Genomic DNA, 17,940 nt, shown 5'->3' on the forward strand with positions numbered 1-17,940 from the left:
GAGACAGGTTTTGAACATCATGAGGATGAGAAAATAATTTTTGGGTCAACTGTCACTTTAAATGCTTTGCATGTTACAGCACACACACAGAAACCAGTCTCTGCTGGGTATGTGGATAATAGATACAGAAGAAATGAAAACACTCTCTAACTAAGAACTTCCTGCAGTAGACGGCACCATATGCTGCAGAGAGAAACAGGGCTTTTAATAATACATGTTGACTGAACTACAACCAGCCTTACACATGCTGCTATCATAGAAACATGGCAGCGTCTTCCTTCCTCCAAATTACTCTCATTATTAACTGCAAAACTGCTCCATTTGTAATTCCTGCCAGCGCTGTTCTGCATCTCCAGCACAAACTCTCCCACATACGGCCCAGATGCACATTTTGGACCGTAAAGTGTGTTATTGCTTTTGCAGAATGAACACACCATTAATAATGTATAATGGATTTCCAAAAGTCCATATTATTGAGTCAGAGAGGAACCGTATGTGCAAAGTGGTCATATACTCTAAAACACTTACCATGTGCAAACTGCGGCAGTCCACAAGAGCGGTGAGCTGGTGCAGTCCAACTTCAGTGGTGTTCAACCCCCCCTGAATTTGCTCAAGGTTTCCCTAAAAAACAAGCACACATAGTTTGAAATAAAATGGTTACTCTAAATGCAATGTCTACATTTACAAAGATGTTTCAAAGTTATTCAACTATTATTACAGTTTAAAATAAGTGTTTTCTATTTTAATACATTTTAAAATGTAATTTATTCCTGTGATGCAAAGCTGAATTTTCAGCATCATTACTCCAGTCTTCAGTGTCACGTGATTCTTCAGAAAAGATTTTAACATGCTGATTTGCTGCTCAATAAACATTTCTTGTTATTATTTTCAATGATAAAACAGTTAATACTTAATATTTTGTTGAAACCATGATACAGTTTGTTTGAGGATTCTCTGATGAGAAGAAATTTCAAAAGTACAGCATTTATTTGAAATGTATATTTTTTCTTTACTGTCACTTTTGATCAATTGAATGTGTCCTTGCTAAATAGAAGTATTATTTTCTTACTGAAACCCAAACGTTTGAACAGTAGTGTTCTAATTTTATTCTATACTATATTTTTTATTTGTTTATTAAAAAAAAAAATAAAAAAAAATAAACTTGACGCTCTAACACTCTCGATTATTTCTATTCTACTACTTGTTACTTTTTATTTTAAAAATGTACTGATTCTATTCTACTTGTTTTCTTTTTATTTATTATTTAAACTCTGCAATTAGTCACAGTGCTTACATAGGCATACACTAGGAAGTATAATCAACATCCTCATTTCTATTCAGTCTTTATGAGCACACAATTGCACACACATGACAAAGCAAAACATTCACACAGGAGGATGTCAAAGAAGAGAGGCTTGTTTTCTTTCTTTTAAAGGCTCAGTGTTATGTGAGGTCTAAGTTGTATGAAGTTGCAGTGGTAATCAGATTTTGACTGGTTCTAAGGGTGACATATTTCCATTGATTCAGCGGTTTCTCTCAACGCTTGTGTATTAGTGAGAGGACGGCTTTCTTTCTCACATGTACAGAATGTCAGCCATCACTTTGTCCCTGAACACACACAGATGCTGCACAATGACAGAGGCCCAGGAGTAGTAAACACACACACAAACATTTTCACACAGACACTACAAAAGGACCTGCAAGCTTTTGTGCATCAGGGACTGTGAGAAATGGGCCATGCACACTACATGCATGCTCTCAATAAACACACACACAGAGATATCTACATACAAGTGCTCACCTTTGTTTGGGGGTATTCCCGGACTGCAGAGCGCAGTAGTTCTGACACATCATCCTGCATTTCCACCAGTGCTTTGTGACTTCCTGACAGCTTCTACAACGAGAAAAAACAAAAACCACTTACATGCTGTATGCAAACATCATTTCATTTATAGGAATCTGGTTAGTATACTAAATCTAGCACAAAAACCTATAGATCTTAACACATTTATAAATCTTAAAAGTGACCCAAATAAAAATGAAAAATAAAATGAAACTAAAAGACAGCAGTTGAAAAGCTAATAATACAAAAGTAAAGAAAGAAGTCACCAAGACTACATTAGATAAAAAATAAATCAATAATAAAAAACTCCTTTAATGAAATTAATGAAAGAGCCTTATTTTTTTTTTTAAATATACATTTTTTACAATATTATAAACGTCTTTACTGTCACTTTTGATCATTTGAATGCATCTTAGCTAAATAAAGTATGAGTTTCTTAGTATAATTCATAAAACTATATCATTATTAATAAGGCGTGTAATTATTTGATTCTGGTTATTTTCTGAAAGACACAAAAATGCAATATTAAGAGCTCGACAGGTAATACAAACTGGCGTGTGCAACTTCCACTTCCTGCCCAGTGCAGAAGTATTATCTCAGTGTTCATTCACTAGCACACACCCACGCTCACTCCACTGTTAGTACTGCAGCAGCAGAGAGAGCTGCTTGCATAATGCAACAGTGCATTTACACCCAGCAGCAAAGTACAGAAGGACAGGCTCTTGCATCCGGCCATTTAGGTGTGTTGCAGAGCATTTCAAAAGCAAAGGTCTAGAAAACATGAATATTTGAAATGCCAAATGGCCACCGTGTCAGCTTTGTCTGCCAACAGTTCCACAATGATAGGCTGGAAAATTTGCTGACATTCACTGAAAAAGAGGCAGTGAAAGTACAACATGTCCTTCATTACAGAGCTCACAGAAGACTTCTGCTTACCGTGTTAAATGCAAACAACAGTGCTGGAAACTAACTAAAGACAACAGGCATCAGCAAGTATAGGTTCAGTGCAGCGAACAAGAATTGTGTAAAACACAAACGCAACTCCAACTCTGTTACAAAATTATGCCGCCTTAGAAGAAACATTATTTTGGTCAAATTCTAAAGCAGCATTATATACACTACCTTTCAAAGGTTTGAGCTTAAAAATATTTTTTTAAATACAAATTACTACTTTTATTGAGCAAGGACACGTTAAATTGATCAAATTTTCAGTCAAGACAATGTTACAAAATATTTCTTTCAAATAAATGCTGCTCTTTTGAACGTTCTAATTCAAAGAATCCTGAATAATGTATCAAGTTTCCACAAAAAAAAAAAAAAATATTAAACAGCACAAACTTTTTTCAATGTTGATAATAAAAATTTCTTGAGCATCAAATCGGCATATTAGATTGATTTCTGGAGGATGATTTGACACTGAAGACTAGAGTAATAATAACTCAGTTTTGCCATCACAAGAGTAAAATTACATTTGACAATATATTCAAACTTAAAAGTTCTTTTAAAATGTAATATTTCACAAAATTACCAGCCTTGGTGAGCATTAGAGACTTCTTTCAAAAACATAAAAAAAAAAAATCTAACCAATCCCAAACTTCACAGATTAAAAAAAACTAAACTAAACAAAACTAGTTGTTTTGAATGGTAACTGCTTATGTGCATTGTAGACAGCAAAGCAACTCTGATTAAAGCATTAAACTTGTTGCAGAATAGTCAGCATTTCTTTTTAAATGTTCTTAAAATATTCCTGGGTGACTGAAATCTGAAATCAATATCCATTTCAATACATTGCAGTCTCAGATGTGAATCAGGCTCAGTTCATCTGTATGCTGCATGAGAACTGGAGGAACTCCATTCAGAGACATCAGCTGACAAAGTAGAGCATTCAATCTCCATATGGGCATTACCCTTCGTTTAAATTAAATGACATCAACACAATGGAGTGGTCACTGACATAATCCATCAATCATGATCAGTTAAATCATGCACATACATTATTCAAATAAAGACGAAGTCTGACTCCATTAACTAACAGGAGAGACAGGAAGCCAAAGGAAAACACATTTCCACTGAGCAGCTCACAATGAGAATGCTAATGTGCAGTGGCAAACTAAACAGGGGGCGGCACGTCCCCTGTAATGGAGTGTGAGGCGGAGAGAGGAGATTGGCTGTCTTCCAAACTCCAGTGAGATACCTTGCTGTCTATTAACTATCTACAGAAGTTGTAGACCATTAATGGTCTCTCACACCTAAGTACACAGGACAAAACTAACAGAGTCTGATGTTAGAATCAGTAACTAAAACTAGCTATTAAAAATATTTTTGTTAACTGAAAAAAAAAAAAAAAAAAAAAGAGAACTTTACTAATGTATACAAATTTCAAAAATTGTATAAAAAGAACAATATAAAATAAATTAAATTTGTATTTTAAAAATGACAAAAGCACATAGAATACCAAAACTCAAACTAGAATTTAAACTGGAAAAAAATATTAGTAAATACTATAACAGAATATAAATAATACTAAAATAACACGTTAGCATGCTACTAACTTTTTAAATTACATCATAGTAGGGCTGGGCGATAAATCGATAACGATAATTATCGTGATATAATTTCCTCGATAAAACGATATGAAGAGTTTGATAAAAGTTCGATATAATGTTTATGCGCCAAAAGCCGAACGAAACAGCACGCCTCATTTGAATCGTGCCACACGGAGCGTTTATCCGTGAGCTCACTAGAGCAGTTTACTCGGTCACGCGAGCACTAAACAGCGCTTTGAGATCCAGTGAAGCGCTTGAATTCAGCGATTAACACAAATGACTCCGTGATTTAAACTAGTTTATAGCCAAACAGGAGAAACACTGTGTGCAGTCAGAAGGCTTTTCAATCTACACATCGCCATCATTTACCATGGATTTACTGTAGTAACACTCACTGCACCAAGGTATTGTGGCAGAAATGTGGGATATTCACACTGAATTTTATTACAGGAGTAATGGTGTATAATTATAGTGTATGTATTTGTGATTAAGCTTGTGTGCATTTATACAGAATGTTTTTAGACTACTGTTTTTCATACAAATAGGCTACCTAAAAACCATATAGTTATATTTTTACCATGGTATTGAGGTGCTATATGTGTGGTTTTAATTGTGTTTATCACGATTTAAATGTATGCTACTATGGGAGATCATATGCTTAATTAAAAAAAGAAAAAAAAACTTAGTCAGAATAAATTTAACCATATAAAACGGAGGTTGGTACAACTTTTACAGATGTTACTGATTTTAAAAAGGAACAAAAATGTACCTCTACATCCTAACTCAAGCTACTATCAAATGTGCATTTCTAAGAGACAAAAAAAGTGATATTATTATTATTAATATTATCAGGCAACCCAAACCTGTTTCTTGATTTGAAACAATATCACTCATTAGAACATGCAGAAATTAAGAAATTATTTTTTCTATTTAGATATTTATTTTGTTACAGAAAATGAGCAAATGGAGCAAAATTCTGGCTTTAAACATGAAAGAAATAAAAATTTGACATCGTGATCATTTCTTTGGCCATATCTCCCAGGCCTACCTCATAGCAATGAATTCTGGGATTACCATTTCCATGATGCACACATGTAATGCTGTATTAAAAGTTTATTTTAAAAATATAAAAATTTAATATTTTTAAAATAAAAAAATATTTTTTATTTTATTTTACAGAACAACAGTAAAATTACAATTCTAACATTTATGAATGTTGATGAAGATGTTGCTTTTTCTTAGATTTTATTTTGGCAGAAACTCACAGGAAGATCTTAGGGCTTCTTTTTGTTGACGACAGCATGCAGATATTTAAATGAACCTCATTACGAATTTGGGAAGATGTTTGTCGCACGCATCACATTGTCACGTCTTTAAAAAAAATATAAAAATGTTACTGAGCAAATGATGAGTAACAGTATTTTAGCGCAGATTTTTAATTGCGATTTGTACTTTGAACCCTGGCGCCGCGAGCTCGTGCAGCACCGAATGCATGCAATTTGTGCGTGTATTTGAAAACATAACATTCTGCAGTTTTATTTACTAAACGTTTGAGGCCATTTAGGGATTTCTATCATCATAGTAACCAGCAACAACCACTCCTTCCTCTTCTCATCGGAGACATGAGATGCAGCGCTATACAGTCTCTCACTGTCGGTGTTTCGTACTTGTCATTGTTCAGTACAATTTATTTGGTCTTTTCGCTTATTCGGCCGAACACCAAAAGATGTTTTTTGTTATCATCTGCCAAACAATTTTGGTTGCCGAACATTCGGTGCATCCCTAATCATTATTATTTATTTTTTTTGCCAAATTAGGTACCTATAATGGTGCATAATGTTGCTATTAGCAAAATCCTTTCTGTTGGGAATATCTCTATGATGCCAGACTTCTCCAGTTAGGAAGCTCACCAGTGTTTGGAACAGAGCCGATATACTTTTTCTGAAGACATCTCTCAGAGATTTGAAAGTGAGGGATTTAGTTAACAGATAAAATCTGAATCAGTGCATTCAAGAGAGGTAGAAGCTATGATTACCTGTTGGAAGGGGTTGACCTGACCCACGTTACATGTGAGGTAATACTGCAGGATATCTGTAAAGAGAGAGAGGGGTGGTAGGACAAGAGCAATGACATGAAAGAAATCAGCATTTATCACCTAGATGAAGACCCACTCAAGTATGACATTTGCTTGCATCTACAAGCATATAATACAATTTTATTCACTGCAAGCATATAATACAATTTTATTCACTGCGTAAGTCATTATAAACCTGCAACTTCCTAAAAATCGTTTCTCTTTTCTTTCCGTTTCACATCTGCCCAAAGCAGATGAACCCACACACTGACACACTGTCATTTACTGAGCTCAGAGAACCCACCGCAGCCATGTCAGGTATCTGAACAGCTATATTTCCAACCACAAGCAACTAGATTCTGTTCACAAATGCCTCGCTCTCCCATGCTAAGCCGAGCATCTAATTTCTCTACTGCAGAGGAGAATTTCCCAGTTAATGCATAAGAATCAATAACTAATCCCAGACCAAATCTGCAGATTTTTTTTGCATCAATATTGAAGGAAAATCTGTAGGAGGAATTTAAACATGCTAAAATGTGATTTTTGATGAAATCCAAGGGTTTTCTGACCCTGCATAGACAGGAATGCAACTGAAACGTTCAAGGCCCTGAAAGGTAGTAAGGAAATCGTTAAAATAGTCCATGTGACATAAGTGGTACAACCTTAATTTTATGAAGCCACAAGTATATATTTTGTGCGCAAAGAAATGTGTCTCATGAACGCACATTGAAGACTGACACTGAAGAGAAGAAATTGTTGAATGAAGTCATTATTTTTGTTTTATTCTCATAGATTCATACAATTAAGGTTAAACCACTGATGTCACATGGACTATTTTAATGATGTCCTTACTACCTTTCTGAGCCTTGAACGTTTCAGTTGTGTTGCGGTCTATGCAAGGCCAGAAAGCTCTCAGATTTCAAACAAAAATATCTTATTTTGTGTTCTGAATATGAACGAAGCTCTTACGGGTTTGGAACAACATGAGGGTGAGTAATTAATGACAGAATTTAAATTTTTGGGTCAACTGTGTCTTTAACGGCACTCTTATTGGTAGCTGAGCACATAATAAATTAGCCAAAATATTAAACAAATGAACAAGACTCAGGGACTTAAGGCTTAGGGGTGTTCAGGAATAACTCTTGCCTGGTGCAGGAAGTTGCATATGCTTGTCAATAAATGTGCATCAGTAATGGGTGCCATATTTGGTTGAATTTCATTGTGATTTCTGCTATTTTCAATAAACGTCAACCGAAAACAGAATCACACATTTGATGAGTTCTGCCAGGTCATTGAGGATTTTTACGAGGACTGAAAAGAAAGACGAGAGCTGAAGACTTTGTAAATACTAGGTTAGTATCTCAAACAGTGCAGTTTGACGCTAGCAACACCAAGGTCTAGGGTTTGATTCTCATTAAATTACAAGTACAAAACACAGACACAAAAGTCTGGGGTCCCATATTTAATAAATTGTGAAGCTTATTAAAATGACCATGCAATGAATCTGATCTGTGAATGTAAAGATGAATGGAAATGAAGATCTAGACTGCATTGTTAAAAAAAAAAAATTCTATTTCTGCACAGGAAATGGTACTAATTCACACCAGTCCTCTCACAAACCTCCACACACCAACGCAGATGGAGTCTTGGACCATCTTCATGCGCAGCTTGCAGCAGGTTGCATGAACGTGAATCAAAAACAGACACATGCGTCAGAGCGGTGATTTTGTTGAGGAGGAGTGTGATGCTTTCATCACTATCATTACACAAATGGACACACACACGGCAGCGGTCACAGGGACAAGTAAAACTTGCTTATGAACAAGCCAGTTCTCCCATCCCATTCAACCGACCTCCCTGATTGCACTATAAATGGCATAATTATGGCAATGATGAGGGGAATAAACTGGCCTCTCAATTATATCCATGGATGGCTATTTGAGCAGCATTCATTTATAGTGTGGTAGTGGAGTTCAGTGCAGGATTTATAGGTTGTAATAGTATTCAGTGTGAGGGCCAGAGCACCACATGCTCATATGTCATGTGTAAATGACCTCCAGTAATTGGATGTAATATTAGGTGACTGGTGATGCCCATATGAAACCGAACAAAGACAATGGAGTGGCTTCCAAAAACGATCTGAGAGGAGGCAGAGCTTTAAATCCCACTCACGCCGATGACTGCAGGCTGTAAAAGATCCTGATTCACGCGAAGCAGGGAACACGTCAGCGCACTAACAGATCTTATTTATGAAGTGTTTCACAGCTTTTCTTCAATGATGATTGTAAAATTGAACATCCTTCGGAGACGTTATTAGATGAGTAAACTGCATACATAACGGAGGACAATTTTAGCATGCATTACTGTTGATTTTTTTTTCTCAATTTTTATAATTGTTTGTAGAAGGATGCTTTGTATTATTTATAGGGGATATTTGTAGAAATTTAGTTTGTAGTTTCTATGTGAGAAATCATATGTAAAATTTTGGAGGGATTTTACTGTAAATGGTATTATACTAATGTTTTTTTTGTCACAATTTGTTTTGTATTTTCCTGCCCAGGGACAGCAGATGAAATTTAGCTCTGTAGCTAATTCTGGGGCAGTTTTCTGACTGTCTATTGTCCCTGTCAAATAATGAATTAAATAAAAATCTTCTGGGTTTGAAATTAATATTGAGTGAACATCAAAGTAGACTTGATATAGATTAACTTTGTGATGTCAATTAAAAAACAACAACACACATATGAACTAGTAGGTTAGGCCATCATAACAGAGCTTATTTACATGTAGAAGTAGCAAAGCATTTGGCCTAATTCTAAAAGTTAGATGTTTGCTGTGGAGTCAAGACATTTGCAAATATGATTAAAAGATGAATATGAGACAAAACTACAGAATGTCACATTTTATTATTAGCCGTTTCAACAAATACATGTTTTACCAAATAAAAAGAACAGCCCTTTTAGAGTTCATCCCACTCATTGATGTGAGCATAAGTATTGGGACAGTTGAACATAAGGCAGATATAAAACCTTAAAAGCTATTATTTAGTTGCGGATCCCTTGTGCACAATCACAGCAGTGAGTCTGTAACCCATAGACATCACCAGACTCTTGGTCTCATCCTTTGAAATACTTTTCCCAGCCTTTAATGCAGCCAATTCCAATTGTTGCTTGTTTTGGGGAGTTTCTGCCTTTACTCTCCTCTCCAGCTGGTCAAATTCATGTTCAATCAGATTTAAATCTGGAGATTGACTTGGGCTATCTAAGACTTTCCATTTCTTTGCCCTTATAAATTCCTTGACTGAACTGGCAGGGTGTTTTGGGTCATTGTCCTGATGCGATATGAAGCACTTCCCAATGAATCTGGTGGCATTTTCTTGAATATTGGTAGGCAAGATGGTTTTGTACCCTTCCAAATTCATTCTGCTACTGTCATCATACATTAAGTCATCAGTAAAGTTAAGAGGGCCTGTTCCAGAGACAGCCATGCATTCCCATGCCATGACACCACCTCCACCATGCTTTACAGATGAGGCTGTATGCTTGGGATCCATTGCAGTTCCCTTTTTTCTCCACATTTTTTTTTCCCATCACTTAGATAAAAGGTTCATCTTTGTCTCATCGGTCCATAAACATAGTTCCAAAACTCTTCTGGCTCACCTTTGTGCTTTTTTGCAAACTCTAATCTTGCCTTTCTATTTTTGGTGCTGGTCAGAGGTTTGCATCTTGCTGTGTAGCATCTGTAATTCTGTGTCAAAGTCTCCTGAGGACAGTAGATTGTCAGAGCATCACCCCAGCTTTCTGGAAGTTGTTGGCGATTTTACAGACATGTCTTTTAGGATTCATTTTCAGAGCTTTTGTGATTTGTCTGTCATCAACTACTGTGGTTTTCTCAGCTGACCAGGTAGTTTTTGGCTGCTGGTGGTTTCCAAACTCTTGATTTCTCCATGCCCTTTGTTTTTGCTAGAGCTCTAACTGACGTCCTCTTTTCTTTTAGCATCCATATTGCTTGCTTTTCTCTCAAAGTCAGCTCCCTCATCTTCATCCTGGTTTGTGTGTGTCATCATCGAATGCAAGATTCAGAATGCAGAAGTAATGGATATAACTGATACCACACATTCCCGGCTTTTAATATCTGAAGAATTAATGCAACAGGACACAGCTGATCACTTAGAAAGACCTGTGAGGCAACTGTTCCAATACTTATGCTCACATCAGATAAACTCTAAAAGGGATGAAACTCTGTGTTGAATCACCCAATAATGTGACATGCTGTAGTTTTGTCTCATATTCATCTTTTAATCATATTTGTAAATGTATTGACTCCACAGCCAACAGAGCAATTTTGTCTTTACTGTTCCAATACTTTTGGAGGGCACTGTATATATATATATATATATATATATATATATATATATATATATATGCATGTATGTATGTATGCATGTATGTATATATATATATATACACATTCCAAGATGGCGGCATGTCTTTTCTGTTGTGTTTGTTGAGCATGTGGTTGTCTAACTTGTGTATCATTTTCATTTGTTTTATAAATTTTAAGACTATTTTTAGATGTAAAAGAAGTATTCTAAGGGTTTTACAAATTGAAGAAGTGGTCTTATCAGATTTTGGACTTTCTGAAGCAGATCTTTCTCAACTGAATGTATGATGTGATGGTTTTTGGCCTTGAAGAGTATCGCACCTTAAGGATAACAAAGACAGGCTTTTGGATCTTTTGGAGCGTTTTCCCAATTCGGATTCATGATGTGAGATCGTTTGGCCTTGATGAGTACCACACCTTACCGGATAAAGGAAAGTGTTTTTGCTATTTTCTCTGTTACATAAGACATGTTGATACTGTTCAGGGTGGTTTTTAATTAATCAGTATCGCACTTTAAGGGATAACAAAGACGGGCTTTGGATCTTCTGGAGTGCATTCCCGAATTCGGATTCATGACGTGAGATCGTTTGGCCTTGATGAGTACCACACTTTACCGGATGAAGTATTGTTTCAATAGTCCTCAACCCTGGAACTTTTATGAGAAACAATTATAATCACCGCCATTTGAAACGGCCTTAGGAAAATTTTTTGGGACATACTGGACAATTTTCACCAACAAATTGTATATTTGTGTCAAAATCAGGAACAAGTTAAAAATGGCATTATACCTTTTTGTATTTATTAATTTTTTTATGATGAGCTGTAGTGGAGGTTTTCACGGAGTAGAACAATTCCGTGTAAGTTCTACATGCTCAGTTGATAACTGTCTGAAAAAGGGCACACTCGAAAATATAACGAGTGTTACCCCGCTATTTTCTTTTTTATTTAGTAGCTTCGATTCTGTGCACTTGATAAGGTTTGCCAGAATCATGGTTGTGCAAGAATATTTAGTTGTTACTCCAGGTAGTTCACTGGTTTTTTTCAGGAATTTAAAAAGGAGGAAAAATTATCCAAGAAATCTAAACTGAAGAGGGCGCTTATCGTATTGTTACTTCTGATTTCTGGAAATGTTCAACCGAATCCAGGTCCTGATGTTGTCACAAGTTTTAACACACCTTCTGATTTTAAATCAAGGACTGGTCTTGGGATTGTTCATTTAAATGTTTGCAGTTTACTTACAAAGTTGGATATGTTACGTATCTGGGCAGATACAACTGATGCAGATATTATGGTTCTATCAGAGACATGGTTAAAAAATTATATTTCAAATAAGGACATTAGCATTGTCGGTTATAATGTTTATAGGGCTGATCGATCTAATAGAGGAGGTGGAGTTGCAGTCTTTATTAAAAATAAATATATTACGAATGTACTTTTATCTAAATCAGTAAAAAATCTATTTGAGCTTTTAGCTTTAAATATTGAGGTTTCTAAAACCTGCAATATTACATTAGTTGGTTGCTATAGGACACCCTCAGCAGTAAATGAAACCTTATCTTCTTTGGCACTGATAATATCAGATCTAGACCCTAAAGAATTGGTTCTGATCGGTGATTTAAATTGGAACTGGTTGCAACCAGTATCTGATGATTTAAAAGCTTACTGTAATTCTATTAATCTTTTTCAGATAGTAAATAGTCCAACTAGACCAAATTTAAAACGTCCTGAAAATTCATCATTAATTGATTTAATTATAACTAATGTCCCTCATAAATATTCCATGGCATCTGTATTCGCAAATTATATAAGTGACCACTGTGTAGTTGCTACGGTTAGGAATACAAAAATTCCCAAATCTAAACCATGTATTATTACTAAACGCGATATGAAACACTTTAAGGAACAAAGTTTTTTACATGATTTATATCATTTTGATTGGGGAAATTTTTTTCTTATTCCAGAAGTTGAAAGTGCATGGAATTATTTTTATGAAATTTTTATCTTTTTTATGAATAAGCATGCTCCTTTTAGAAAATTTTGAGTTAAATGTAGACATAATGCATGGTTTACCCCCAAATTGTCAAATCTACTTCGAGATCGTAATTTAGCTTGGTCTAAAGCCAGAAGTACTAATCTAAATGAAGACTGGTTGATTTTCAGACAGTTGCGTAATATGTCCACTGCTGCAATTAGAAAGACTAAGGTTGACTACTTTCTTTTAGAAACTTCAAATAATATAAATAATTAGAATTTTTTTTGGAAAAATATTAAAAGTCTCATTGGAAGTCATTCAAATTCAGATTCTCCATCATGTATTATTAAGGATTCATGTAAAATTGTGGATAAAGCTAAAATAATAGATTGTTTAAATGAACATTTTGTGGCCATTGGTTCACTTCATGAGTCCCAAAATTTGACCCATGACAATTCCTTAACTGTTTACTCTAGTGTAAATCATTTTAAGGTAGATCAATTATTTGATTTTAATCCAGTAACAGTTTCAGAGGTTAATAAGGCACTTAAATCTTTAGATAGTAGGAAACAGGCTGGTCCAGATAAGTTGGATCCACATTTCTTAAAGTTGGCAGCTGATATTATTGCACCACCACTAACCTATCTTTTTAATCTTTCTTTATCTACAAATGAAATTCCTTCTATCTGGAAAACTGCTTATGGTCGGCCATTATTTAAAGGGGGTGATCCAACTGTATTGAATAATTATAGACCTATTTCAAAATGGTCTATTTTATCAAAGGTTTTGGAATCGCTTGTAAATTATCAATTAAAAGAGTTTCTATCTTCTAAAAATGTCTTATCAGAGTTCCAATCCGGTTTTAGGAAAAAACACAGTACATCCACAGCAATTATAAAAGTATTAAATTATTTAATGGTTTCATTGGATAATAAAAACCATAGTGCTGCTCTTTTTATTGATTTATCCAAGGCTTTTGATCTCGTAGATCATGAAATTTTCAAGCAGAGGCTACTTAGCGTAGGTTTATCAGTAAATACTGTTGGATGGTTTGTTAATTACTTATCGGATAGATCTCAATGTATAAATATAGAGGGACTCACTTCTAGTACTCGGAATGTAAAGATCGGTGTACCACAGGGATCGGTTCTCGGGCCATTATTATTTATTTTATATATTAATAATATTGGGAATAACCTTGTACATTCAAGTTTTCACCTATACGCTGATGATATGGTGATTTAATCTTCTGCACCAACATTGGACCAGGCTGTGAATCATCTTCAATCTGATTTTGATGCAGTTCAGCATACACAGAGCAAATTAAAACTTGTTCTAAATGCAGAGAAATCTAAATTTATGATGTTTACAAAAAGAAAGTCTGCACATTCAAACTTATGCTCAATTACTACTCTTCAGGGTTTGGAAATTGAAGTAGTATCCAAGTATAAATACCTGGGGTTTTTAATTGATGATTCTCTTTCTTTTGGGCCTCATATTCAGCACCTTGAGATGAAATTAAAGTCGAAACTGGGCCTTTTTTTAGAATCAAGTATTGTCTCTCTCTTGCAGCAAGGAAGAGATTGGTAGCAGCTACATTTTTGTCAGTGTTGGATTACTGTGATATCATATATATGCAGGCACCTAAGCATTGTTTACAGGCGTTGGATTCAGTTTATCATGGAGCATTAAAGGTGCCATAGAATGCATTGATACAGTATTTTAAATTGTTCTCTGATATCTACACAGAAGGTATGTGGCTTAGGTAAGGGCAAAAAATCTCCAGAAACAATTTTACATGTCCATTTACAACCCTAGGATTTCTCCCTAGAATGAAACGGTCTGTTATTGGCTTATTTGGCAGGGTCATGAATAATAATGAGCTCTGCTCTGATTGGCTGTTTCACAGTGCTGCTCAATGTTGAGCTCTGCTCTGATTGGCTGTTTCACAGTACAGCTCATCAGCAAGAAGGAAGCACAGGGAGGAAAATATATATTTAAATACTTTCTCTCGCAGTTATATCGTCGGGTAATTATACTGTATATAAAACGCGGGCATCAGGGAGCCGTTATTAATATGCAAGGCATTGAAACTGCTTTTGAACGATCCATCGATCGCGTTATAGTTTCACTTTCAAGAGACGCGATCACACAAACTATGTTTACATTATGGAGCAACAGTACTTACCACACATTTCACAAGATCAGATGCTTGTCAGTGGTGCTCAGGATCTGTAAGTCATTCGCCATCATCCTCATCTCTCCTTACTGAGAGTGAAATCTTATGTACTGTAACAGGCTACCGCTAGCAAGGAGCTAACCATGTCCCTTTAGTGGTTCGCGTTATTTGCTTTCTGTGCCTTTCTGAATACAGACACCAACCCATCCCTGCACATCACACCCCCTGCACGGCCTGGAACATAACATTTATTTTGTTATTTTCGCTGTTGTCCGCGCTTGTTTATTTACAATACCTGCAGAGCTTCTGATGGTTCGGCCGGCTTAGAACAAGGGCGGGTTTATACAAATGTTGGGGGCGTAGTGATCCCGACTGTTGCGTCACAGTCGGTGTTATGTTCTGATTCGCCTGTTTTTCAGTGGTCTTTTTTAAATCACGAGATTTACATATGAAGGAGGAAACTATGGTGTTTGAGGCTCACTGTATGTCATTTCCATGTACAGAACTGTTATTATTTAAATATGCCAGGGTAAAGACAGTTTTTCATTCTATGGCACCTTTAAGGTTCATCACAAATTCAAAAGCCCTTACTCATCATTGTTCTTTGTACTCTCGGGTTGGATGGTCGGGATTGTCATCCCGTAGACTTAAGCATTGGTATTTATTTATATATAAAGTCATTTTAGGTTTACTTCCCTCATATTTACAGCAGAATATCTTTCAAAAAGATGTAAAGAATTATGCGCTTCGCTCACAGGACTATTATCTTTTAAGCATCCCTAAAGTTCGTACTAATATGGGTAAACGGGCATTCAGTTATGCCGCTCCATTTGATTGGAATCAATTACAAGCTAAGTTATACTTAATTAAGAGTTGGTATCACTAAATTATTTTAGATGTATTTTAAAGGATCTAGTTGTAGAGTCACCTGATTGTACATGTTTTGAGTGAATTGTGTATGTTTTTGTGTATGTCAACTAATGTATTTTGTTTTGTGTGTAACTACATGTGCTGCCTATCTTGGCCAGGACCCTCTTGTAAATGAGATTTTAAATCTCAAGAGTTTTAAATTTCCTGGTTAAATAAAAAAATATATATAAATGTTTTTTTTTTTTTGCCAGACTAATATAAAACAAAAGTTTACTTTAATAAATTAAATGAAGACAATAAAAAGTTCCCTAGATTTATGATTTTAATAATTCCAAAAATGCATCACAGTCTATAAAAAGGATCCATACGGCCTCTTTAAACAACTAGATTCAGTATTAAACAGCTCAGCACAGAAGACATGCTGGGATATATACTGAGGCTTTCCACACAGAAGAGACAATATGGATGGCACAGACATATGCACTATTTGTAAGTACAGAAATGTCTTGGTTCTATTCTAAGGAAACGCAGTAGTATGAGTCAGTCTAGGACAGTGATAGCCAGAAGGAGCACACTCAGAGCTTTCTTTGTGGTCTCCATCTACAGCCATTAATGCTTCTGGCTGAATTACTGCTCCAAATATAATTCTGGACTAAAGAGATGCAATTAGTGGAAAGGTGTAAGCTAAGATCTGATGTGCATATTATGATGATGTTCCAAAGACATATTTTTTTCTAGAATGGTGGGACAAATTCTGAAAACCCACTAGCAAAATATTTTGTTTTCCTCATGAAGCAATCATACTTCACCAATATTTTATCCAAACTATTAATTTTGCTTCTCTTTTCCACATAATAATAATAATAATAATAATAATAATACACAGTGACCATGACTGACAAACTAAAAAAAAAAAGACAAACAAGAATCGCCATAAAAGTATTGTAATGACTTGTGTGCTATATTCTAATTTTCGGAAGTCATGTTATAGTTTTGTGAGGAACAGACTAAATTTTGTCATGATTTTATTTCAGTGAAAATCCTCCTCTGCAGTGAGTGAGTGGAGTAGATTTTTTGAGCCAATGCTTTTATGAACTACTTCATTCTGGTGATGTGGTTACAATTAAACATTCCTTTTGTCTTTAACTTCAGAACAGTGTTATTTTAGTATTATTGGCAGACTAATTTAGTAAATTTTATACTATTTTCAGTAATTTCATGTGCTATTGTGCTTCATTTTATTTCAATTTTAGTTCTAGTAAATTTAGTAGTCAACTTTAATTTTTTAAATGAGAAAACTGATCTAATATATTTTATTTTAGATATATTTAAAAAAAACATTTAATGGTTTTAGTTAATCATTTATATAACACCACTGCTTCAGAAGACAATGCACAAGTCATATGGAGCACTTACTTATGGTCACTACAAAATTGTTAAGCCCTATTCAAACGGGACTAGTTTTCTAAACTACGTTTGAGTTTTGATTCTTATCACCTGACGTCTGTGATTTTCATGTACCAATTCGAACGGGACTAACATCTCTGTGTTTATTACAGAGGTGGGCAGGTCTGTTTTGGACATCTGGGCATCGCAGAGATCCCACGCTCATGCGTGCATTGCATGTTGTCATTCGGATTGATAGTATAACCAAAATTTTACTACAAATACCATGGTGAAGCTATATGGCTAGTATAGCAAAAGTATGGTTAATGTGTGGTTAGTTTAACTGTTTTTTTTGTTTGTTTTTTTTAGGTAAAACCATGTTTAATTTCCATAAAGGTACTTACGTAATTAAAAATGCAGTGCAGAAATGAAGGTGAGTAATGTTAATTGACGCTGACGCTGATATTACAGTAGCCAGTCTTAACAGTTTACGTGATCTTGCTCTTGATTTTATTATAGTTATTTTCTTAATTTTTTTGCTGGGAGGTAAACATATAAAAAAATGCGCACGCCACGTGGTCAAAGCATCTATGGTAGTTCACGTTGGCCAAAACACACAAGGAAACGCGTTGTGAAGAAACTATTGTCGGCAATCACGGACATTCGCATTCGGACAGGATTAGTTTT

At 35.2% G+C, this 17,940-nt stretch overlaps 1 protein-coding gene across 1 annotated transcript in view; it reads right to left on the reverse strand.

Moving 5' to 3' along the window:
• LOC306853287 (protein tweety homolog 3-like) overlaps positions 1-17,940 on the reverse strand; it is a 69,641-nt gene that overhangs the window by 11,263 nt on the left and 40,438 nt on the right. The window contains exons 8-10 of the mRNA XM_079390584.1: positions 6,425-6,480; positions 1,802-1,894; positions 529-621 (exon numbers count right to left, since the gene is read on the reverse strand). Of these exons, the coding sequence (XP_079246710.1) occupies positions 529-621; positions 1,802-1,894; positions 6,425-6,480 (242 nt within the window). The remainder of the gene's footprint in view (positions 1-528; positions 622-1,801; positions 1,895-6,424; positions 6,481-17,940) is intronic.

The sequence above is a fragment of the Barbus barbus genome (genome assembly GCF_936440315.1).
Source record: "Barbus barbus genome assembly, chromosome: 3".
NCBI lineage: Eukaryota > Metazoa > Chordata > Actinopteri > Cypriniformes > Cyprinidae > Barbus > Barbus barbus.